At 48.1% G+C, this 25,308-nt stretch overlaps 1 protein-coding gene across 2 annotated transcripts in view; it reads left to right on the forward strand.

Annotated features, from left to right (window-relative positions):
• pdlim5b (PDZ and LIM domain 5b) overlaps positions 1 to 25,308 on the forward strand; it is a 49,480-nt gene that overhangs the window by 10,235 nt on the left and 13,937 nt on the right. Inside the window, exons 3-9 of one of the 2 annotated variants that reach the window (XM_077020575.1) lie at positions 8,572 to 8,723; positions 18,138 to 18,171; positions 21,720 to 21,736; positions 22,634 to 22,654; positions 22,781 to 22,801; positions 22,959 to 23,131; positions 23,244 to 23,274. In XM_077020575.1, coding sequence (XP_076876690.1) covers positions 8,572 to 8,723; positions 18,138 to 18,171; positions 21,720 to 21,736; positions 22,634 to 22,654; positions 22,781 to 22,801; positions 22,959 to 23,131; positions 23,244 to 23,274 — 449 coding nt within the window. Of the gene's footprint in view, positions 1 to 8,571; positions 8,724 to 18,137; positions 18,172 to 18,518; positions 19,079 to 21,719; positions 21,737 to 22,633; positions 22,655 to 22,780; positions 22,802 to 22,958; positions 23,132 to 23,243; positions 23,275 to 25,308 lie in introns of both variants that reach the window. The other variant, XM_077020574.1, reaches the window with a different exon arrangement.

The following is a 25,308-nucleotide window of genomic DNA, read 5'->3' on the forward strand; positions in this document are numbered from 1 at the left end:
TGGTTGCCCTGTCCTTTTAAGTGAGCCCATGGTCACTCCATTGTGGTTGCGTCCATCACGTCCCCCATCCCCCGTCCCCATTCCTCCGGCTTTCTCTCGGCCCACGCAGGCAGCTAAAATTAGCATGCATTTGTTCAACACGGGTATCAAATGTCCAGCTGAGCCCTGCGTTCCCTCATGGGTGCTCTGTTACCCGCCTGCTTAATCTGTCTCTCCTCATGGCTGGAATGTTTTTGTGCCGCAGGCCCATGTGATTGTCTCTCACACACGGCGAGTGTGTGTGTTTGCGTGTTGTGCGAGTCTGAGGTGATTGTTGGGAGAGCATCCATTCAGAACAATAATGCATTGCATAAGCTGGAGGCTTTGAAAGAACAGAAAGATACATCACTGATGAATGGTGTTCAGTGGGCTGTGGGTCATATCGGTCTGAGATTTCTAGAACTTTCTTACATAATCCCTCTGTACTGACAGTGTTCTATAAAAGTTTAATATATCCATATAATATAATAAATGGATGTACTTCATTGTCGATGCTGTGATAAATGTAAATCTCTCAAACAGCTGAAGGCAGTTTTTTAGGAGCATGCTCGCTTTATGCACATACAGCCCCGAGCCGACTTTACTAAGCCTATTTCCATTTGTAAGCCAGGTTGGGTGGGGGTATTTGGGTGGGTGGGTGTGTGCGCGTGCGCATGTGCTTAAGAGAGCATGATGTCAGCCCTGGCGGCCCAACCCAATGAATGACCGCGAGCCCAGAATATTCCCTGCAAAAGCTATTGTGCGACTCGCAGCACATTAAAGGTCCTATGGCTTTGACATTAATGTGCTGCAGTATTTCGAGGTGCTCCTTACTGTCTGTTTTTAAAGGGTAAAGTACGTTGGGGTTAATTATTTGGGGCAGCATGGTGAAACTACACTGACTGTTTTCAACCCTGCACTAGCGAAGGCCCTTCCGCAGTCCTGTCGGAAGACCGAGCAGCTTTTGCAGAATACAGTTTGATTCAGCGCTAAAGTTATATTATGCCATTATATGATTAAGGTGATTTATTTTTCTGTCACATAAGCATGGGTATATTAAGCTCTTTTGAACACTCGTATTGCATAGACTGGTTCAGTAAGTAGTAATAATGTGGTATTTCAAGGGCAAAATGTGATGGTTGGGTTTCCCACGAAACTGTTAAAAGTGAATTATTCAATTGTGTGCAAATGTAGGTGTATTTTATTTAAGGAAACTTATTGAGAAAGGGGATTTGCTTGAAACGTTTTGACATTTCTGGTGGTGGTGACTTACTGTTTGCCCGGAGGTCACTCCTATTTCGGTGAAAATGAATACCTAAGATAATCTTACTACAGCCAGTTGAAGTTCTATGAGAATATTATGACGACTATCACTAATGAATATTCCGTGAGAGGACAGATCAGATCGCTAGCAGATGCACTCTCTAGGACCGACTAAGCTATGATTTGCGTAGTTCTGGTGATGAGACTCGACCCGTGTGCAGTTTTCACAGATCCATATGCACAAACTGATGATTCATGACTGCGATTGGCAGAGCAGCAGGGCAGCCTGTAAAAATGGGTTGTGGTTGCAGTGTAGTAAAATTTAAGTGTCAGTATGGTTACACGTCAGCCAGATGCTAGACACTGACAATACAGTACAGCTTACTCACCAATCCATGTACCCGCGCGCGCGCACACATGCAGAATCACAAAAATAGCAAATTTTGCATTTCAAAGAAAAATTCTTTGAAACTCAATTGATGTATCTGACCTCATCTGAAATGGTCTCGGAACCAAGAAAAGGACTATGAGGCAAAGTGCCTTGATTTTTAAGCGTAGCATTTCTGGTCCAAACCACATTGGTATTGCTCTCGCCAATTATTCTGTGAACCCAGCGCCTCTTTGATCAGGTCAGAGAACACTAGGCATCTCTGTGAAAGTCAGCTTCAGTTTATTTGGTTATTTCCTGGAAGACTATCACTAAAACAGCAATGACTGCAATCTTACTTGTAGCATTGCCATCTAGCCATGGATGGATTTCATGGATGAAGAGTGAACTTAACTTCACAATTGAAGAACCAGATTGTTCTTATCTGGTCACCAGTGGGTCAGTGCCTCAGGTCTTCAGTTAATCTTGTAATTATCTAAATCCACACTAAAACTAATAGAAAAATGCCAGTGCAATGCAAACAGTTAAATAAGCTTGAAATCGGGCAAGTCTGTACATCCGCAGATTGCTGCGAGTAAGGACAAGATCATCTGGCTTTAATCTCCCAGTGGCACAGGCGCAGAATAAAAACACGCCCATTTTCTGCACCGTCTCCCTGCTCCACTTTGATGTGTTCCATTCACTATGTTCCACAACTTTTTTTGGTTTTCATTTGTTTGTTTATTTAAAAATAACGTTTGCCGAGTGGCCAAGAAGACTGGATGGCGGGGAGTTAGAATGACTGTTGTAATCTAAACTTGGCCATGCGGTTTATTTCCTCTAGACTGCATCCAGAACATTTCGGACTGACGCCACGACTCCTGCTGGACAATGCACATCCTCGCACGCTTGACCCACCGCACGGGTTCTGAAAAGTGGCGTCATTTTCAGACTGCTTTCTGACATCATCTGATGTGACGATAGAAATTATGACGAGGGCAGTGTTGGAATGAGGAGTAGAGGAAAGATTCCCCAGCCCCATGTGCCAAAGTTTGAATCTTAGAAACATCTTTCTTGGATCGTTTGTTTGTTCTCTGTTGCAGTGAAGCACCAAACTCCATTTACTAAGCATCGACGTGGCTATTTCTAAAGGAACTCTGTTGGGGTCACGCATGCACGATTTTTACTGCGATGTCACATGCATAGTAAATACACTGAAGTGCCATATTCATTAAAGCGCTACATGGCGATCAGGTGGTTGGTTGACTAGCGGCTCTGAGCACAGGGCCTTCTCGGTGTCCGTCGGGCCGAGTGCATTTACAGACAGCCCGTGTCTTTTGGCTTCCTTCACGTGCTGGAATGCTCTGTTTTGTTTGTGTTGCCATGGAAATGGACTTGAGAGTTGCTTCTCGGGGCCCATGTGTTTTCAGCAGCAGGAATACGGGAGTTGGCGTTCGTGCCAGACCCTGCCGAGGGGACCGGCGCTGGGGGGAGGTGCTGGTGCTGGAGTCGTCTTTTCCTCTGGGCTTTTTTTGCCTGTCCCACTCGGCTTCTCCCTGTGCTCAGTGGATCCGTCTAGAGTACGTCTGGCCCATGCGTGCCATAGCCTACCGGTGCCTGGGCCAAGGACCGTATGTGGGCCGCAAATGCAAAACCAGTTGTTTTTGGTCTGGGTTTGCTTCTTGAGAAATGGGTTCCTTTTTTGAGCTTCCGCTGCCTTTTGAGAAACCTTTCTGCAATCGATGATGGAATATGATGTCCAGTGCAATAAATATTCACTCAATAATATTAAACAATGAATATTTACTGCATTTTCAGCAAGGCAGCGCACTATTTATTTATTTATTTATTTATTGATCACAGATTTAAATTCCATAATGTAGTAAGTCCCACGTAGCATGTATAACAGATGAGTATATCAGCATCATTCAGTGTGAACTAGTCCGACTAGTCCCAAACTAGCCCAGGACGGATTGATGGTCTCTTTGGGCTCCATATATGGAGTGGAGTTCAACGGTCTCCCTGAGGCATGTACAGCTGATGTCGGAGCATTTCACAAGCATCTACAATTGGCTTCCTGTGACTAGCCTCTAAAAGCCATGATGCTGAAAACACACTTGGCATGACTCATATGATTAGCTGTCATAGGCTGGCTGCTGAAGGAGTCGCGTCACACTCTTTGAGTGTGGGAAAACCTCCATCGCTTGTCACCCCGGTTACACAGCGTAGCCCTGTTACACAGCCTTCTTATGATGCCGCTAACTCCAAGCCCTTCCTATGGTCTTCACTCTTGTACGCCGGACTCTGGTAACCTGTTATAACTCTTCAACCTGTTTATAATTTCCCCACATTAAATGTTGAAATCATTTTTTGAAAAAACAATTTTTCTTCACAAAAGCCCTGAGTGGAAAAAATGCAAATTACCGCCGGTAAATCATCTTGTTTGTTTGTTTATTTATTTATTCTGTTCAACCCTCACCGGACTGAATCAGTTTGCCAGCCTTAGCCAGAGCTGTGGTTGGCCACTAAGTTTGTACAGTGTAATGGCCTTTTCATAAACACCAAAACAGTACAACTGAATGTACAGCACATCCTAAGATGTTAAGTTGGAATGTAATGGAAAGCTCCTGTTAAATTTAAACAACAGACTTAAGCAACTTGCTATAGAAGGCAACGATGAAGAGTGATTTGGCATGCAGTCAGCCATCTGTGGTTTGTGGAGAGTGGATAATTCCATAATGCTGCATGCATTTAGTACAGACCACGTTAATAGGGAATTTCATTTTCCCTTCATTTTTGTTTTGAGTGTGGCGAGCACCGCTAATCGAGAGAGACCACGTGGAAGGTCCTGAATGTTGTCCATGTGGAGAGTTTTCAGCTTGGTGTCTGCACATAACAAAACGCAGCATTTTGGCTCTATTCAGTGGTATGCTGTGATTATTATAATCATTCAATTATTGCGTCATTACATAATGTAGTGTAGAAGAGCCTATAGTTAAGCAAATTGTTTCTGAACGTTTTCCCACAGTAGCTTAAGTGATTCTTCTTGTAACTATCCCTCTTTTGGTTTAAATTTGAAGGTGTTGGTTGAGGCCAATTCTAAGAAGTAGGAAGTCCTATTGAGCCTCATGTGTATCGGGCTTCTCAGAAAGCCAGCTCACTTATCTCCGCCATTACTCTAAGAGAGTCCAGTTGCAGATATAGGCTCCTTATTCCCGTAGGAGGGCTTCCCTGCAACTTCGTGGTGCTTGATGACGATTCATCAAGCTTGCCGTTTGTCATTGGTTGTGACCACCTCAGCCAGCTATAAAAGGAGAAAAACTCTGTCTGAGTGGAACAACCGTCTATTAACATTTACAGCCCGGCCCATAAGCAGCGCGTGTTGGAGCGCGACCTCTCCGTCACTGCTGCCTGGGCGGAGTGGTTAACGTCTACGAGAGGTGGAAAGAAGTGTAGGATCCCATCCGTTTGGCCTTGTGGAGCTCTTTCAGCTGCCAAACACGTGTAAACGAGAGGCACACAGTTGGTTTTATACCAGGCCAAACAAAGAATGTTCATCTCTGTTCCACTTTTGAGGTGGAGCAAGCTGCAGTTAAAGTTCTTCATTTACACACCACATTTGGATGAGAGAGACGGATCTGAACTTGAAATGGAAAATTTTATTGCGTAGAACTCAAGCAGTTAATATGTTGTCTGTGAAAACTTGTTGAAAACAAGCCCAGCATGTAGCGTCTCTTTGTAAAGTCTAACTGGTGGGATTAGGGTTGTTCAACCCATGTCACAGCTTTGAGAACATTGCGTAGCTTGTGCTGTTTAATCATATGTTTCTGGGGATATGTGAGTATTTGTAAGACAGGGCTGATGTTTGTAATATTTAGAATAAAGGAGATGCATAGATTGTGTGTGTGTGTCTTCTGTGCGCGCGTGCGCATGTGCGTGTCTTCTGTACTGCAGGGTCTCCAAGGCCCATTCACACCTGCTCCACCTTTTAAACTGTTGTCATAGCTAGACACACGAGTCATAACATCTGAGCAGAGTTTAATGAGATACTGCTGTGTCGTTCTATTGAAGGCTCTACAGCAGATTTGTGGTAAGCAGCTGTGAGTAGGAGAGCCTGTGGTTCTGAACATGTAGTGTGTCGTCATGCCCCACACCCCCCAACCTCGTCCCACCTCTGGATAATTATGGAGAAAAATCAGTGTGAGCTGACATGGCATCTTGGAAGAAATCATAATTTGTTCCCCAAGGGCAAAGATAGTGACTACAAACGTACGTGTGTGTGTGTGTGTGTGTGTGTGCTTCTTAACCGTCCTTTGTCATTACCCTGGAGACTGGGTCCTTGCAGTCATTTTATTTATATTTTTAGTGTAACAAAACAGCAAAAGTGTGTTCTCCACGCTGGTGTTCTCCCAGTCTGCCCTGTGTGCTGGGCTCCTGGGACGGCTCCTCTGGGGAAGAGGCCAGCATAGAGCTCCGTGTCCTTTGTTCCTTCAAAGAGCGGGATGGTCTTTATCTCTGTCCTACAGAGCCTTGGCAGCTCCACGCCACATGGCACTGTGCAGTCGGGAACTTCTTATGAGCTTTGCAGAGAAGAGCCGGTTATAGCTCACTTTAATAGTGCTGTTTTAATCCAGCATGTCAGCAAGTATTTTCTTCAGTCTCTTCTTAACTTTGAACAAAACACAAAGTTGTAACAAGGTTGACACAGTCGTTGAAACCGCTGTTTTTGCTGTAAGTGAGGTTATAAAATGTTATTTCTTTCTTTTTATTTGAGTGTAATGGAAAACCTCAGTGCCAGTTATAGGAGCCTTCCTGCCTTGGTCACCTGACCTGTGCCTTTAAGTGATTAGTCTCAGCCAAACCCAAGTGTTCCAGGAACGCCTGGCTGCCTTCACATCCTCATTTTACATGTCCAGGCCAGTTACGGGGCCCGCATCTGTCTGACCGGGCACTGGTCCGAGCCCGAGGACCCCTGCTGTCTGTGCTGGGGGACGGGAAGTTCCCTCACGGGAACACCTGGAGCTGTGTTTGTCCCGTCGTCATGGGAAGCACAGCCTGTTCTGACACGCCTTGAGACCGTCAGCAATAAGCCCAGGGGGCCTGCATATAAAAACCAAACTTGCTGATCTGTGATCAGTTTTTGTACCGTCTCTCGCATAGGTAAAGCGTTGGATTTGAGTGGTGGGAGTCAGCATGCTGAAGTCACTGTAAACCAGAGTGACACAGTCAGGCTGCTTGTAATAGAAGAATGATGCAGGGCTAGACCTGCTGTCAGGGAACATGCCTGTGACACCAGATATAGATGTCAGATAACAGCCATGCTGAAGTTGAGAGGAGCTGAGAGCTGTAAAGAGAGAAATGTCGATTGTTTTAGGGCTGTTTATAATCCCTTTGTTTTTATTTTCATTCTCACTTAATCTCTCCAAGTTATATATCACTTATGATTAATGTGATTCTGTGATCGTGTCAGGTACTTTTTTCATTTTGATTTTCCAGCACTGACCAGACACAGTAAGAATAGAGAGAAAATGAATGTAAAATGAGCCATGTGTTTCCTCCTTCATGTCTGTTTTTTGGCATTCAGTCCCAAGTTTCAGTTCTGTTCATCCTTTCCCGTCAGCCCAAATTAAGTTAATGGACTAATAATTCTCGGGGAACTGTTACATTCCTCCGGTGAAACTGAAGGTAGTTGGTGCCAATTCAATGGCCAGCATCCACAGAACGACTAATTAAAACTCGTTAAATGTGCCGCTCCATATGAAGAAGCTGGCGCCTGTGTGGCAGCTAGCAGCTACGCTACGGGTCTCAACAGGTTCTCTCTCTCTCTCTCTCTCTCTCTCTCTCTCTCACTTACTCTACTAATAGCTTTTCACTCCTCAGCAATAGTACAGACCAACTATTGTACATCCTCCACCCCATGTCATATGTCGAACCTAGCATAGTAATCACTACACCCCCCCCCCCACACACACACACACACACGCAATCCTTCCTCCATAGTCTTATTTAGACAGCCATTTTTCATTAAGCTAGATTGTTGCTTTTCATGAACCCAGACAACAGTGCTCCGTTCCTCCAGCAGTAGGCGGAGCACCTTTCCTCTGGCTGTAAATAATGGAGTACTCTTCCTCCAGCATTAACCAGGCAGACCACTGTTGCTCCAGCAGGGCCTGATGGGCTGTCATGCCTAATCTGATAAATCAGCCTCTCTTCCTTCCGTAGCTCCTTGCAGTGCCCGGTGCCGAGACCAGCTTTAATGTGCATTATAAATAGCAGACACTCCCCCTGAGCCCTTGGGTACTGTCTCTCCTCCAGCAGGGAGCCTCTCATCACGGGCCTCTCGCAGCACCGTATCCCTGGGCTCAAAGGTCAGGGCTGGGAGTCACATGGGTCAACTGATCGGGCCGAGCCCCATTTTCTGGGCCACTTCTGTAAAAAGACTCAGGCATGCTAACTATACTACACAGGCATGCTCCCCGTACATAAGCGTAGGCTGTGTGGAGACGTCTTTTAGATTATGTATTATAAATGACATGCCTGTCATTGCTGCTTCAAAGACATCAGCGTATCTCTCTGTCTGCGCAGGCATGAGGCCGCAGGAGCCATTCAGGGCTATTTCTGCACAGACTGATGACTGATAAGAACTAAAAAAGCAACACCAGGCAAAGTGGCGCCTGTTGAAAGCAGCATGTTTTTACAACGTACACAAATCACTTGTCTGCTCCTTTCTGCAACTCTGATGTGTGCCTGCATCCGCGTGACCTTCCAGGAAGCTCTTGGGAATTACGGAGGCGACGGTCTTTTGTGATGTTCGGTTTTGAGTGCATTTAGCCGGCGATGTCTGTCTGCGCGGTTTCCAGTGGGTGTGAGGCTCGTCGCTCTTCTTGACCCCTCTCACCCCGTCGCTCCTGTGTTGTGTGCAGCTGACGGATGGAGGGAAGGCAGCCAAGGCCAAGATCAGCGTGGGGGACGTGGTGCTGTCCATCGACGGCATCGCCACGGACACCATGACTCACCTGGAGGCTCAGAACAAGATCAAAGCCTGCACGGGTAACTTGAGCCTCACCCTGCAGAGGTACGAATGCCACACACACACACACACACACACACACACACACACACAAATATCCTTCTCACATTTGCCACAAACACACGCACATGCTCAAAGTTCCTCATTTACAGTCGTTCAAAAAAAAGAGAGACCAAATCATATTTTTGCACAAGATCATTCAGAGTCAATGAAAATGTTCACTTTCACCCCTTTGGATAGTTTCCTCCTAGATCCTGTATGTACACCATTAGCAGGATGGATGCACTCCATAACAGGAAAGCCACATTATCCCAGATAAGATCCGTAATTGTGTGAATATGAGGGCGGCACAGCAGGCGGTGGAAAGAGCTGTTTGGTTAACAGAGCTCTCCCCCCTCAGCCTCTCCCTCAACAGGCCTCTCCCTCATCGGGCCTCTGATCCTGGGCACGCAGAACGTAATGCGCTCATGATGTTTGGAGTCGGCGCTCTTTCTCGCCCGCGTCCCGCGCTTAGCCGCGATCGTCTCTCACCAGAGTCTGTATGAGTGTTATTGTTTACATCTGCACTTGCAGCACGAGTTAAAGTTTGTGTCCGCATTTGTATTTCCATAGAGAATCTGGTGGGGGGGAGCTAGGACCGCACGGGCAGAATGGCATCATAAGACTAACCGGGGCATGCGGCAGTGTTCCTGCTTTACGGTCACCTCACCTGTTTACGTCGTTTGTGCTTGAGGCCACACGTGCAACTGGATCGTGAAAAGTTGAATCAAAGTACACTGCAGTCTGGCCAGAGATACCCGTCATTTGTTTATGCAGACCAGCAGTAGATCGGATGGAAAAAGAAGACCCAGACCCTGACACAGAAGCTAAGTTTGGTCAGAAAAAGCCTGGGGTTCAAATAGTAGAATTATGGTCTTTAGGGAAGGACACAGAGAGACATTGTGCAACAGCTATGGAATCTCTGGTAAATTTTTTTTTTTTTGTTTTGATTTTTTTACTGCATTTTTCATAGCGTTTGTCGAAAGGATCTGCAAAAGCCATCAAACCCAACCCACTATCAACCTGGAATCCACGTGGCACGCCAGCTCCGTAGGGTAACACTTACAATCACCGTGCACTTCGAAGGGACCTGTGTTTGCTCAGGATTCCCCAAGAGCTATTTTACGTCTGCTGGAGAAGCATTAGACATTATCTTGAGTTCCGCTTCTGAGGGGCCGTCTGAGCTACTATTCGTACGTCCTCAATAAACTGCCCCCGTTTCCGAGGGCGTGTGGGCTAATGTGCCGGTAAAATGCGGCGAAGCTTTTTTATAGCGGTTGCGTGAAGCATTGGCAAGTTTATGGTGTGAGCTTGCATTGGAAGACACCATACGAGGTGTGTAATAAGAATAATGATGTACTGAGCGTGTAAATCATCCCTGCGCCTGCACTCCTCTGTTTCAGACGTGCTTTTAGTCGAGAACTTCTGGCAAATGTTAGATAAGGCAAGAGTCTCTCTGTACGCTATGAGGGAAAGTGAAGGCAGATCCATCACTGCTACTGAAGCCTTATTTGATCGACCTGTAAAAACTTCACTTGGTGGGAGGAGGAGCGGCGTTCGCCTGCTCGTTCATTCTGCGTCTGCCAGGAAAAGGCCTGCGGAGGAGTGTAATGGGGTGTACAACTGCGCCGTAGCACACAGCCTTGTAAAATACAGGAAATGTCGGGACATTTTGGGACTTCTGACTAACATGTCGACACGTTGAAGCCTCGCTCGTTTTTCAAGGGGCCTTGATGTTTTGGTTAAACGAAGCAGTGTTTTCAATTAGGACACGTCCGTCGTGTTTACTAATGATCTCCAAACCAGGGACACTGTGGTGTGCCCCGATACCCAGCACCACTGCCCCCCCCCCCCCCCCCCCCAGCAGCTTGTTACACTTATTGTGTGGTTGTTTACTCTTGCCAAAGAGAACAGTACTAAAAGATGCCATGCCGTGCTGAAATAACACAGGCCACAGCAGGACCCACAGAGCTTTTCCCCCCGCTAATGTGAAGTGGACTGTGCATTTTTGTCTCCCCGGCCCACCCAACCCCTTTCCCCTCCCTCCGAAACCAAAATTCGTTCCTCCTCTTGTCAATTCAGCAATAATGCAAGAGCTCATCAGGCTCAGACCACACACTCTTCCTTTTCCTGTTTTCCTAAGGTTTGTTTCCAGCCCCGACTAAGGAGGCCCAGGGTGACACAGCAGGGGCCGAACGGCGCCTGAGGTTTTTCGGACTAGTTTCTGGTGATGTCCGAGTCCTTCCCACACCCCTCGGTCTGGGACCTTGTTGGACCCGGACTGTTTGTGACCTGGTGTTGCAGGGGCTTCCTCAGCTGCTCCGGTGCAGCTGGAGTTCGGAGGCTGGCTGCGGGAAGGCTCACGGCACCCGGTGCACATGCCGGTGACACACAGGTGGGAGTGAGGCCTTCCCCAGGATACACTAGGTCACACCGATGACGCTCTAAGCATATGGAAATGTAAGCGAGCGTCTGAGCAATTTTAAAGGCACGTGTAAAATTCTTCTCTGCTGGGTTTCTTTTTTGCTCTGGCCCACTTCCAAGAAAGCGTCCGCTTCAGGGTTAAGGCATGGTAACATCTGCAGCTGTACCATGGCCTTGACAGCAGATCCTGACTGGACCTCAGGAGCTGGAAACCTCCATCCAGACATGTTACATGGGCGTCTAGGGGATGAGCAGCACCCTTTGAGCAAGGGCAGGAGTAAACCCCTTCATCCAGTCTAATACGCCTTCATGCGTATCCCCCAATCCCCTTCTCTGGCCTCCCAGTTCCTCCTCCTCCTCCACTCCCTGAATTGCTCTTCGCTGAACTGGAAGATCCATCTTTTCGGTGGCGACTGTCTGTATTACGGCTGATGTTTTGCTCTGGAAATCACTGCCGGGTGGGCATGGCTAACTCCATCCAGGCACAAGACGGGCAAAATGTCGTTCATCAGAGCTGAGCAGTCTAGGCTTTATTTTCCTTTAAAGATGTTTTAAAAGTTTGTTTATATTGCTTAAATGTACACATATCCTATATTTAAGGCGCACTCATAACTAAAGCAGTTCATGTAAATACACTGAAATCAAGTTAAAGGCCGTTTAGGCCAGAACCAAACCCCTGACTCTCACAGTCTCCAGCTTTATATAAGCTGTCAGCCAGACTGTAAATCCAAACTGTATAATCATTCAATCAGCTCACACTGTCTTCCCCCCCCCCCCCCCCCCCCCTCCAGGACATGTGCGCTGACTTGAGAGGCTGAGGTTTCACTTTAATAAACGGAGTTTATGAGGTGACAGGCATTCGGTATCCGAGAGACCAACCTCGGTTGGCAGGACGCTGGCGACAGAACACATGAGAAGGAATGGCTTTACTTCCACACGACGGAGTAAATCATCTCTCAGTCTGTCTAATAGCTTGGCTCTCCCAAGTACAGCGCAGAAGTCAAAATCATTACCATGCTAGGCAGTGTAGGAGAGCTGCTTGAGAAATGTCAGAAGGTTACTTCAAAAGCTTGGGCAGCTTTGCTACAAGTGAGGAATGGTGACTGCGCTTTTATAAGTGCCAGAAAGAGTGATACCAACACTATCTGGACAAACTGGCAAGGCGCTGGTCTTCAGAAACAGGAGACGCCCCTTCACTCCCACTGGAACTCTGACACCCACAATTCCGTGTGTTCCAAGAACTTGGAGACCTGCCACTCAACTTTCAACGATTTAAGGTCTTTAGGGGAAATTTGACCATATCTTTGATTTGCTCAGCACTAGATTACCCTCCTGTGCACAAGCCCCGCCCCCCTTCACTTCCACACTTTCACTCTCCGTTTTTCCACATCTTCCCAGGAGCTGCGCTGCATGGTGAAGGGGTGTGGCGATGTATTACACAAATGATCCAACATATTAAAGCTGGACTACATGTTCTCCCTTCCTCCTTTGTTTTGTTTACCCCTTTACTCGGCCATCATCTCGTTTTCTTATTCTTCTTCTCCATTGCTTTTTGTAAAGTACACAGGAAGTTGAATTACTTCCAGATCCAGTAAAGGACACACTTCTGACGTCCTCATAACGGTCCCCCCTGCCTCGTTGTCTCCCCTCGTCTTTTACCAGGGGGTATTTGCACAGCATGACCAAGTTCTCACTAGGTTCCGTTCATACCCACTGCCACTTGTTTGGGCCTCAGCTCATGTAATGGCTCGTAAATGAACTCTGAAGCAGTGCTCAATGACTCATCGCTGCTCCCTTAGTTCGTTTGTTGTCTGAGCAACCACACAGGTGAAGCTGTCTGTGGAGATGGAACATAGCAGTCAAATGGGACAGAAGACCACCTTTCCTTCAAAACTGGACCCACAGTACTGTGTTGTGCTTCAACAGCTGTTCTCAATGTCTTCTCTTACACTCATTGGCTGAGCAGGACTTGCTGTGCATCTTCTGTCCACCTCTTATATTATAAAAAAAATTTGACCAAAAGCATTCCTCTTAAACAACTATGACCGTTTACAGTAGACATTCCCATCTGTGAAGCATCATATCCTCTCTTCAGCTCTCTCTCAGCCCAGTGCAAGAGCTCCAAGCTGCAGACGAGGCCCAAGCTCATACCCGTCTGTGCCATACTCCGACATTCACGCGTGGGTTATATGCACAACCACAATGTGTATGTTAATGCTTAACCTAGGAGTTGATGCGATGATGCGAGGCAGGGACACGGCCCCGGTGGTGATGTGGGAGTGCCCTCCGGTACTCTGCCGGCTTCCTCTTGCTGTGGCCAGGACTGTGGGAACGCGAGGCAGAGTGTGAGAACCCTCCTACATCCGGCCGTGGAGCGCCTACTTCCTCCCTGCTTGTGTTCACCTCCACTCCCCCCGTCACCTTTGTGTCTCGCAGTATGAGCTAATCCTACTATCAGAAGCATCTGTTATAGTTGTATTTTTGTCCGGACTGACCCATGTGGAGCGCGTGTATTTCTTTCTATTCTGGAAATGGTGTTTGTGTATTTCTGATGGCGATGGTTGGGGAATATTCACTCTTTTCTTTTCTCCCCATCGCTTTTTACGATCTCCAAGTTGAAGTGGTTGGGAATGCATGTATTTTATAATGGGGCTGGAGCTGCGTTCATTACAGAGCGCGTAACGGGTCGCGGCCCCAGGCGACTGCTGGGTGTCCCTAAACCTGCTGGTAATTATCCTCTCCTCCAGCTGCTCTCCGCTTTGGCCTGGTTTACAGAGACATGCTCAGGAGATCTGGGATAGACATATAAAACATCTGTTGGTGTGTGTGTAAGTGTGCGTAATGTGTGTGCGTGTGCACGCGCGCGAGTGTGTGCATGCAAAATTGAGGGGTGGCAATGTGGAAGGAAAGAGGCTTATTGAAACCAGTCGGGGGGGTGTGTTATAATCCGATTCCTTCAGGGCTGGTTTTGGGGAATTTGGGAAGTGATGTCAGTCCACCAGGTCTGATTCAAGATGGCTGCTGCTCTACAAACCTCTGCTGTCTTTCTTTCGTCTGAGGGGCTGACCGTGGCATTAGGCAGCTCTGCAAATATTGGTCTCCCCTCTCTCTCGCTCGCTGTGTGTGTGTGTGTGTGTGTGTGTGTGTGTGTGTGTGTGTGTGTGTGTGTGTGTGTGTGTGTTTCCTGCTTTGTGGTTTTTAGTGCTTTCTTTCTTCATCCCTGTGGTTTGAGTGCTCTTCTAGATTAGTGCGGGCATGTGTCAACACCAGCCTGTCTCTTACCTTGACTCACTTAAAGAAGAGAGAGACACACACACACACACACACATCGCTCTGGCTGTGTGATGAGTTAAAACAGAGACCCTGCTACATTTGTACTTAGCAGTGAAGCTGCCTTGTTCCATCAGTCTCTCTCTCTCTGTTTGCATTCCTCTCCTCCAAGCTCTATGATAGATGTTGGAGTGACGGGTGTCTTCACCTCAGCGTCTTCACACAGCCTTCAGCGCTGAGGTGCTTCCCAGCCAAGATTGTGTCTGGGGCCTCCTGGAACCAGGTGAAGGTTGGGAACGAACGCTCGCCATCTGTTTGCGAGTATTCCGAAGGCCTTCTCCACAACTCGGCGCGTTCGCGAACGTGTTTGCGTGTGTTGGTCGAGGTGTCGGGACGGATGTGGCTTCGTTAGATCTGTGCGGAGAGGGTGAGCATCATCTGTAAGGAACAGAAAGGCCGTCTGATTATTAGGTCCTGGCAACGATTAGACTGGATGAACATTTTTAGTAAGGTTCTGTGCATTATCTTTTCCAGATAGGAGGCAAAAATTGCCTCCACCTGACATTCACCAGACATTCACCAGAGTTCCTACAAGGGCCATGAGGAGTATAGAGAAAGATGTTTTATTTCTAAAGGGTGCTCTGTTCTGTAGAGATGGAAGGGTGGGGTTTCCCCATTTCCTGCCCTGACCTGCCATTTAAGCGTCAAGGCCCTTTGCCACCTCTCCATGTAGAAAAGGTGATCATCTCAGGTTGGTGTCCAACATGGACGTGTATGGGCGACCAACTGCAGTAGATCACATAATTCTTCAGCTTCATCCAGGACATCCCTAAAACTCTCAGATCAGTTTTCTAATTCTCCCATCAGCCTGTGTGAGATAACAATCGAATCTATAACCGTTTTATACATTCGTGTACTATTAAAATGGTTATTGCGGTCTCATATACATTTGGGTGCAGAAGAGGATGTATGTCAATGGAAGGGACAGAGATGATGCCTTTATTGCTCTCTGGAGCTCCCTGGGGCTTTTGAACAGTAGCCTGCCTGGGAGTGACATGCCTGGACATGTGACGAGCACTGGGGCTGCTACGCTCTGATCAGAACCAGGTCCGGTTGGTCAAGAGTTCAGCTGTGGCAAGACTTTGGATGGAATCGCATGGGCTCAGGCGACGCTGTTATCTCTGCGCTGTTGACAAGTGTGCACAAGTGTACGGGTGTAATCTGTGAAAGCCAAAGTGTGGGTACCTACAAAGAGTACGGAAGTTTAGAAGGAGTGTGTGAGGGACAGATGGAGAGAGAGATGGAGAGACGCAGAGAGACGGGCAGGCAGGATGTCTAGTAAAGTGGGAGGTTGATGCAGACCCTCCAGAGCTCTCACACATGCCATGTGTCCGCCTGTTGCTCTTGGCTCTGGCTGGATGGAAACGTGCCCATCACCCCGATGCCCCCACCCCTGCATTCCACCCAGCCCCCCTGTCTCTCCCTCATCCTCGGGCACATGGGACCCCCGAGTGTGTGAGTGGGGCCTCATTAGTGTGTTTGTGCGTTTTAGCTGAATCGGGATAGAAATGCCTTGGCACTCTGTTATCGGTGGAAGATCTGTAGAATTGTAGTGTAATTTTCTGTACTATTCTTCAACCCTCAATACTTTGGATGCTCTAGATCAGAGTATTTCCACTGTCATATTTCAGCATAAATCATATTTGTTTCTATTCCAAAACTCAGACAGCATTTTAGATCCAAAAGTACTTCACAGACTTAAATCCTCAATGGAATTGTCCTCATTTGAGCTTATGAAATGTACAGAGACATTTGAAAGAGCGCGCGCATGCACACACACACACACACACACACACACGTCTATCTCTCTCTCTCTCCCTCAAAATCAGCAGCAGGCCAGCCTTCAAGCATGATTTGCTTTGTTGATAGCTATAACTAAATAGGCTGAAAAATTAACAAATAAAGCATTTTCCTTTGGCTACTTTAGTTCTAGCTGAACATTTCAGACATTTCCTCATTTCCCCTGGTCGTGGCCTGTGAACTGCTTTGATGTGGACTTTGCCTAGGAAAAGTGTGGTCCCATACACAGTGTGGGAGGCTTGGGGCACTGGACAATTTCACACTAGTAAGCAGCTGTCTGAACTGAAACACAATCTCACACACACGCGCACAGTGCTCTGTTGTCTGGCCACACTGTCCAAACAGGCCATCCTGCTGGCTGGACTCAACAGAACCCGGAGCACAGAGCAGATGTTGTCGGGACCACCCTGCCGGGCCGGGCTGTGGGAACCGCGTGGTCGGATTGAGAGAGGCCGCTCACCTGGGACTCTGCTCCTTTGGGCCGCCTGTCCAGTGTCACTGTCCTCTTTGTCACACGGGCCTCAGGAGTTCCGGCCTTAACAAGCCCAGCCTTACGGTGACTACACAGTGGTGCTTGCCCGACTTCCTTCCCCTACGAGGTTCCTTCAGAGTTTTTTCTTTCTCTTGCTTTCATAATGAAGCCAGCCCTGAATGAGGGGGGGGGGGGGTTTAGCAATGTAGCACTGGACTCATAAATCTCCCTTTGTCTCCTCTTCCTAATATGGAAGTGTGCAACAAAGAAGCAAGAGCATCGTTCCGGGAACAAATTCTGATGAGTCACGGTCGCTGCGGAGACGAGGCGAGGAGGGCCGTCGCCAGGGAGCAGGACAGCGTCTTGGGGCAGTGTGATGGGCATAGCGTCCCCTACTGGCCGAAAATGAACAATGACCGGCATGTCGACAAATGCGTGCCCAAAACGACACCAAAAATGTCTGTGATAAAATGGTGCTTAACTGGCATGTGGTGAGACTGATGCACTTTCACAGAGCATTAAGAACCTTGTTTACTCGTCTTTACAGCTGCAGGTCCGTTAATGGTTCTTTAATGGCAGCAGATGCCTGCTGTTTTCAGGGCGCTGTGGAAAGAGAGTTAATGCTCGGGGCGCTACACGCCGGCACTATTTCTCATACGCTGTTGCCGTCCAGACATCACAGTACCGAGGCACGGTCTAACCCCGCGTTCGAGCCGTACCATCTGATCCAGCGGCGCGATCCAGGCCCGTGTAGAATTCAACAGGCCCGTCCCACGATTAGTTGGGCAGATCCCATCACTTGATCCCGGCGAGTCGTGAGTTTCTGGTTACAGAGCTTCGATGGGTCCTACGTGACTCCAGGCGGTCTCACCCCTGCCCCGTCACTCCACACGCACCTTTAGAAGCTACTCTACACCCCATTCAACCAGCGCGGTTTGTTGGGCGACTGCGTGGTGTAACAAAAGCCGCGCAGGCCGCCACAAAGCTACCCTGGAATGTGTGTCCAGCTCTGCGCGGGGCACCTTACAATGCACAGCGTGGGCTGGCACACACGGTCCTTTTACTGAAATCCCTCAGCTGTTGTCAATGGAGAATGGATGCCATCATTCGCTCCGCTCTTATTTATGGACTGTGCAGTACCACAAGTAGTAAGGAAAGAGTGAGTCAAAGGTGCAGCCCAAATACCAAATAGAGACGTTATTGGCACTCAGAAGTGCATACGAGGACCTTGTGTATTCAGGACCTTGACCCGGTTTATTAGCACTTGGAATGTTGATGCAGTTACTTTTGAATATTTTTATTGCGTATTTTTCTTGGCAACTTAATAAAAAATATATAAAAAGCATGAAACCAGAATAGCAAATCTAATCATTAGTTGTTTCATGTCTTTTCAGAGTCTCCAATGTTCCAAAAGTTGAAGTTCCCAAGGTGAGTGAGATTTCTTACATGTTCACACACTGTGTGTAACGCAGTTCTAAACAGGCTGTTGCCGTGTCACACCAGAGCATGTTGGTTATGTATTAGCAGCATGTCATCACTTGCTGTGTTGCACGTTGCTGCGCTCTGATACACAGTTTGATGTTGCACAGTTCGTTAATTACTTATTTAATACTATTAATTGCTTGTGGTATCCTATTCTTAATTTGATAGCAGCTAGATTTATGTATGTGGGACACATGTAAACAAACGCTCTATAACTGTGATGATGTTTTGCTGTAGTCCTGAGTTTGAGTGTGTGCTGTGTGTGTGTGTGTGTGTGTTCTCACCTTTTATAGGATGAGCCACTGGAGATCATTAAGCCTGTGCCCATTAGCCACCCACCTGCACCTGCCCCTAATACCAGCCCTGCCAACCCCGCCCCAAACATCGCATACAACAAAACAGCACGCCCCTTTGGAGGAGGGTCTAATCTAAGATCAGTCAGCCCCACCCCCTCTGCCCCTGCTGCACCCAAGGCCTCCATCCCCTCCGCCTCCTCAGCTTTCACCCCTGCTGCACCCTCCCTCCCGGCCCAACCCCCACAGCCAGTGCAGGCCCCACAACCCCCCTTCCCCTTGGCCAGCAACTCCGCCTCCCGCTCACTCTCCTCCCCTAACTCCGCCCCTAAACCTGCCTCCGCTCGATCCCCCTTCCCGCACTCCTCTTCGGCCTCGTCATCTGGCTCTTCTTCGCCGGCCAGAGTGACTGGCCCCGCCTCTTCTGCCCCTGCCGCTCCACAGTCCTCCGTCTACAACACACCAATCAACCTGTACTCCAATGAGAATGCATGTGAAGTGGCTATGGGCCAGAGGCGGGGTCTGCTGGAGAGTCAGGCAGGAGAGGAGCATCATAATGGGTAGGTGGAGCTCAATGAATCGAGTCATAATGGGTAGGTGGAGCTCAATGAATCGAGTCATAATGGGTAGGTGGAGCTCAATGAATCGAGTCATAATGGGTAGGTGGAGCTCAATGAATCGAGTCATAATGGGTAGGTGGAGCTCAATGAATCGAGTCATAATGGGTAGGTGGAGCTCAATGAATCGAGTCATAATGGGTAGGTGGAGCTCAATGAATCGAGTCATAATGGGTAGGTGGAGCTCAATGAATCGAGTCATAATGGGTAGGTGGAGCTCAATGAATCGAGTCATAATGGGTAGGTGGAGCTCAATGAATCGAGTCATAATGGGTAGGTGGAGCTCAATGAATCGAGTCATAATGGGTAGGTGGAGCTCAATGAATCGAGTCATAATGGGTAGGTGGAACTCAATGAATCGAGTCATAATGGGTAGGTGGAACTCAATGAATCGAGTCATAATGGGTAGGTGGAGCTTAATGAATCGAGTCATAATGGGTAGGTGGAGCTTAATGAATCGGGTCATAATGGGTAGGTGGAGCTCAATGAATCGAGTCATAATGGGTAGGTGGAGCTTAATGACCTTTTTGCTCTCTCCTTCCTGTGCTGCTCCTGATCACACCTCAGTTATCAAATCTCCAAAAAACAGACTTAATGGGTGAAAACGAGACCACAGAATGTCTGAACATTGAGACGAGCATATTTTGCTAACCCGTTTTACTAAACTTTAATTAACCTATGGCGTGTATTAATTTATTTGCGCACTACACATTTTGTGAACTCTGAAAAACCTGCCATTTTGACTTGCTTCCTTCATATGTGCATGCAACAGGTCTAGGGTCCTGCAATAGTTCACATGTTCCACAGAAACCTTATGTATTGAGGCTTTATTTATGCACTTCGGCACTGAACACACACATTACATTATTGAGTTAAGTGAACACATGCCTCAGTCTAAAGTATTTAGGAAGTAAACAGGAAACAGGAATTAAGATTTATATGTTTGTTTACTTTACTATACGCTAGTGCACAATAAGACTTGGTAAGACATTTGCTAGTTCCATTCACTGTCTGCTGAGATCACTTCTGTTCTTATTCAGTTTAGCAGGGGTAGGTGCATCAGACTGACTTGGTAGAGTTTTTAATCGTCGTGTATTAACTTGAATAAGCAGTCTGGGTTGGAAACATTGTTCTTTTTTTTCCTCCCATTTCATTTTGTTTCTTTGTTGGTTTTTTTTTCTTTGTTCTGAGACACCAAGTTCTGATTGATTACCCAACAGTGGGCTGTATTTAACCCCTCACCCCCCTTGACTGTCTTTTTCTTTCACTATCACTCTTCTTGTGTTCCTTCCCCTCCCTCCCTCCATCCCTCCCTCCCTCCCTCCCTCTCTCCCTCCTCTCTGAGCTGGAGCCAGCCGAGAGCACATCTTGTCTTAATCTGCGGTGGTGGACAAGCCGGCCCGACTGAGCCGTTCTGTCCGCGCTACCGCCCTGCCTCCGTCTCATTGACGGTTTACTTAATGGCTCGCAACACATGGCGTCTGCCTCAGAGTCCTGCTATGGAAGCCCTACCGCTTGGTTCCAATTAGCCAGGAGCCATGTCAGCCTGCACCAAATTTGTTAGGCCCCCTTCTGCATATTAGCTTCTTTCGTGTCGAGCCCGAGACGACCGAGGATGCCAGGTCGAGAACGATAGGTCGTTCTGTGAGGGGTGATTTTTCTACCGTAAGTAAGTGGTATCTGACTTGGGCAGCATGTCTGGACCGGTCGAAGTCGAACGGCTACATGCGGGCGCAAGTCTTTTGGCAGGAAGCTGGAGTTTTGGGGATTTGTGGTAGTTGCATGGCGAGGTGCGGGGCCGGGTGTATCGTAGGGCCACACCTGCGGCGTCCTTCCTGCGTAGCCTCGAGGGACGGTTGTTCTCCACGTTCCCACTAACGGACCCTCGTTATCTCTCTTTACATCGTCAGGGAAAACGTGGGTGGGCCGTACTGATGAACCACACGCTGATACCTCCCCCCTGTAATACTAATAACAGCAGAGACTTTGTTGATTGGTCGAGTCTGTATTTGAAGGCCACACACCCCCCCCCCCCCATGTCCCAGTGTGCTGTGTAGAGCTTTTCCTTCAGAGAGCTTCCAGCTGTTTTTACTGACTCCACCGATTAGCGTCCGCAGAGAGGCGACGATGGTGATTTTTGACCCGGGTCGGCCTCTTAAATAGATGTCATTATTGCCAGCCTTAGCCGGGCGGCAGATGTTGGGTGGAGGAGTTTTGAGTGTACACGGCCGCAGGATTTGTGACTTGGTGCTTGTTGCTATCGGCAGTTTATTTGTGTGTTGTTGTCATTGGCAGTTTTAGAGTGACAAACATTTGAGGTTCCCAAATACACACGTCATAACCCGGTTGGAGTCAAGAGATTAGTTCAGTATCATCCTGTTCTTGTTGAGGTCCGTGTGTGTGTGTGTGTGTGTGTGTGTGTGTGTGTGTGTGTTTATTTGAGTGTTGAATGCACCTCTATCCTTGCACAATCTATGAATGTAAGGAGTTAGTAGACCTTTACAGATCCGTCTTGCTTTCTTTTCTTTTTTCTCCTCTCCATGACACCCCCCCCCCCCCCCCCCCCCCCCCCCCTTCCCAACAGGTCGAGCTCATAACCAAGTCAGTAGTCCGGAGGTGCCAGTATCTGTTTGTGCATGTGTGTGGTGTGATCAGTGTGCAACCGGTTCACGGCCATTTCACAACAGTTAACCCTCACAGCACGAGCCCACGTGTCCTCCATGCTCTTCGCTACTGGCACCACAACTTTCCATTATATCACTGCATTGGTGGCACTGGTCCTGAGCTCTCTGCGGTGGGGAGGGTGTGTTGGGGGAGGCTCATCTCAGGCATGTGCCGGAAGCCAGGCATAGGAGGCTGTCCTCGTCCCCCTCTGTCCTCAGGGAAGTGTCCTCGCCAAAGGAGGCGCAGGCCTTCAGAGCAGCATCTGCTCATGTCAGTCGTCCTGTCTCGCTGTGATTTGGTTTGTTTATTTATTCCCCCAAGGCCTTCCATCAATTATGGGACACGCTGAGTGTTACGGGGGGTATTAATAGTGCAGCTGTTGAGCAGGGTGACATTTTGTGCTACCGCACTCGCATACTGTGTACTCACCCACGTGTGAGGGGTGGAATCAAATGGAACAGGACAACCTCGACGAGGCTTTATCACATTGAGCATGTGCTGTGAGGTTGGGGGATGAAAATGTGGCATGTGGTAGTGCCACCTGGTGGCGAATTTGTGTACAGCCTGTTCAATTTACTGCATGCCAGAATGTTTCTTCCTTGTGTGGTTTGTTTCCCTGGATGCTTTTTCTTGATTTGTCGATTTGTAATAAGTGCTTGAATCCGTAACATACAAAACTCATGTGTTTGTACACAAGAACTTCAGTGTGATTTCCTAGAAAACATCCTGACATTCTGACCTCACATAGATCGTGTGCTGATCTTGCTTTGAATTCATATCTAATTCCTTAGATCTGAGTTATCTGAACCGTTGCTCTGTCTTTTATGTCCATAGTGGGCCTCACAGTATTCTTAAGTAAGTAGTTACACGTCCCCGTCCTCCCCAAAACAGTTTTATTTTGTAGTCAGTTATTTTTTTCTGACTTTCCTGTTTTCTTGCTTTTCTCATTTCCTCCCATTTCTCCCATTTCTTGTCCTTCAGAAAGTCTAAGACTCCCCCCAGGTAAACTCGGCCTGACATGATTGTATTGATCTATGACAACTGACTCATAAATATACAATCAGTACTTTTACTCTGAAGCGATGGTGATGACGATTGTAAAATGGCCAAATGCCATTCGTAATACTAATCATTGACTGAAGCGCTGTGTGTTTGCCAGAACTGCCAGGAAGCCCATCGTGGACTCCGAGCTGGTGGTGAACCACGGCGCTCACTTGAGCGACGCCAGCAAAAAGCGCCTGATCGAAGACACGGAGGACTGGCGTCCCCGCACGGGGACCTCGCAGTCCCGCTCCTTCCGCATCCTGGCACAGATCACGGGGACGGAGAACGGTGAGTTCCGGCCTGCGACCTTAAACCATTAAACGTCTCGTCTCCCCACCTTCACGTGTCCCAGCTTTGCACCACCCTCATGTTCCCTTGTCCTCTGTTCTCTCTCCTCCAGAGCAAGCCCACGAGAGCAGTCCAGGGAAGAGGTGAGAGTGCCCGGCGCCCAGAATGGTCTCGAGCCGTTCCTCCTTCACGCCAAGCTCCTGAGCATGTGCCCCCGCTGTTGTAGTTACTGTTACTATTTCGATGTTTACCGCACGCTGTGAACACGCGCCGGCCCAGCATGCTGTGCAGAATCGTTCAGTTTCATGCTTACCTAAGCGTGCCGGTCTGGTAAGATGCCTGACGTTGGAATAAGCCACGACGGAGATGGCTGGAGTCGAGCACCCTCACCGGTCTGATATTATATGAATTAGTATTATACGTGTGGAATCTCTCTCTTGGCCACAGCTGAAAATGTGGCCAGATAAATAGGATTGTAAAATCAGGGAGCAACAGCATGCGCCTCTGTCCCTGCATGGCCGTGTAAAGTGGTAAGAAACCCTGTGCACTCCGGGCCTAGTAAATAACATTGGCTAATGGTCTCTTATGGGGTTGTGAAAGACTGACTAATTGCTGTTGTGAAGGAAGTTTGGAAGGTCTTTGGAACGGAGCCATGGCTCTTCAATGTGTGTGCGTTCACTCTGGGCTGAATATTAAAGCTGCTTGTTTCACACAAGCTTGCTGTGTGCGGCTGCATGCTGGGAGTGAGGTTCACACATACTGCCATTCGCAAACGTCACAGAAAACCAGACGTTCTACTTCCTGTGCATCACTTCCTGTCCTGTCGTCTCTTCATTCTCCCCTTCTCTCTCTCTCTTTTCTGTCCCTGCCCGCATCTCCTCCTGGGACGTTAGGGTGACGAAAGTCGACCCCGAGGTCGTGCGGCCTCAGTACAACAAGCTCCGCGACTGGCATCATGGCGTCTCCGCCCGTGTCCTGAACGTGCAGTAGTAACCTGCCTCCCCCGTTCCTTCGTCGGCCTCTCTGTCCCTGCCATCGAACACGCTCGTACTCTGCCAGTCCACGACGGCTCCCACATGTAGGCCCACGGCAGTCGTGAAAAGAAGAAACAAAACAAAAATGCACACACAAAGAAGTTAAGAGATGTTACAGGTTTTGGTTGTGAACTGATGTGTGTGAGTGAGCTTGAGTGTGTGTTGGGGAAGTAGTGCAGTATGTGATGTAGGGGAGCGTTCGGGGATCTCTCTTCTTTCCTCACACTCTCTTCTCCACATGTTGTCTCCACCTCAGCTTTCATTTCCAATCTTTAGGAATTTGTTTGCACTTTTTAAAAAGGGTTTCTGTTTTTTCCCTCTCTGAATCTGTCTGCTTTTCACTCTTTAAAATCCTGCTAGCAAAACAGCACAAGAATGTCTTTTTAAATGTTGAAATAAAGCTGCTTACTGTCTTTCTGCAACTGAGTCCCTCGTGCTCTCTCTTTCTTTGTCCTGTTCTTTCTTCTGCCCATCAGAAATCCGGTTGCTCAAACACCCAGAAACCGAAACAAAACATTAAACCTCCGAACAGATTAGACGCAGCTCGGAGAGAAAGATGCCCACATCTTTGCTTTAGTACACAAACACATGAGCACTACCACACTGCGTTCATCACGAGCTCCAGACAACCCGGGTGGCAGCGTGTGATGTGTGGAGGTGTTCCTCTCGCGCGCCAGACAGCGGCTAGACAACCGTGTCCCACAGGCCTGCCACACACCTCGCCGCACAAGGGATCGCCGCTCTCGCTCTCTCCGATGGAAAAACCACTGAGCACTTCCAATATTTATTTATCGTCAAAGATAAATAATAGATGAGCTTCTTCATTTGGGCCGAGTAGCCTCAGCTTTTCTCCCGCCTGCCTTTCCTCTCTTCATTCTGTCCCCAGGCACCAAAGAACATAAAGAACAAAATGGAACATGGGGTGTTGGGGTGGGGGGTGGAATCAAGAACAGCAATACATAACGTATTGGTTTGAGCAGAGGTGTAGGGGAACCCGGGGGTGCATTATATATTAATACTCCATTCCTTTTAATGCACTTTCTCTCTCGCTAGCCGCAGGCTTGTTGAGGCTGGTTGGCCTAGCACTGGCTTTGCCCACTAGATGGCAGTATGGTAAAGAGTTGTTTTTTTTTGGAACAAGAG

This window comes from Brachyhypopomus gauderio, chromosome 10, assembly GCF_052324685.1.
Source record: "Brachyhypopomus gauderio isolate BG-103 chromosome 10, BGAUD_0.2, whole genome shotgun sequence".
NCBI lineage: Eukaryota > Metazoa > Chordata > Actinopteri > Gymnotiformes > Hypopomidae > Brachyhypopomus > Brachyhypopomus gauderio.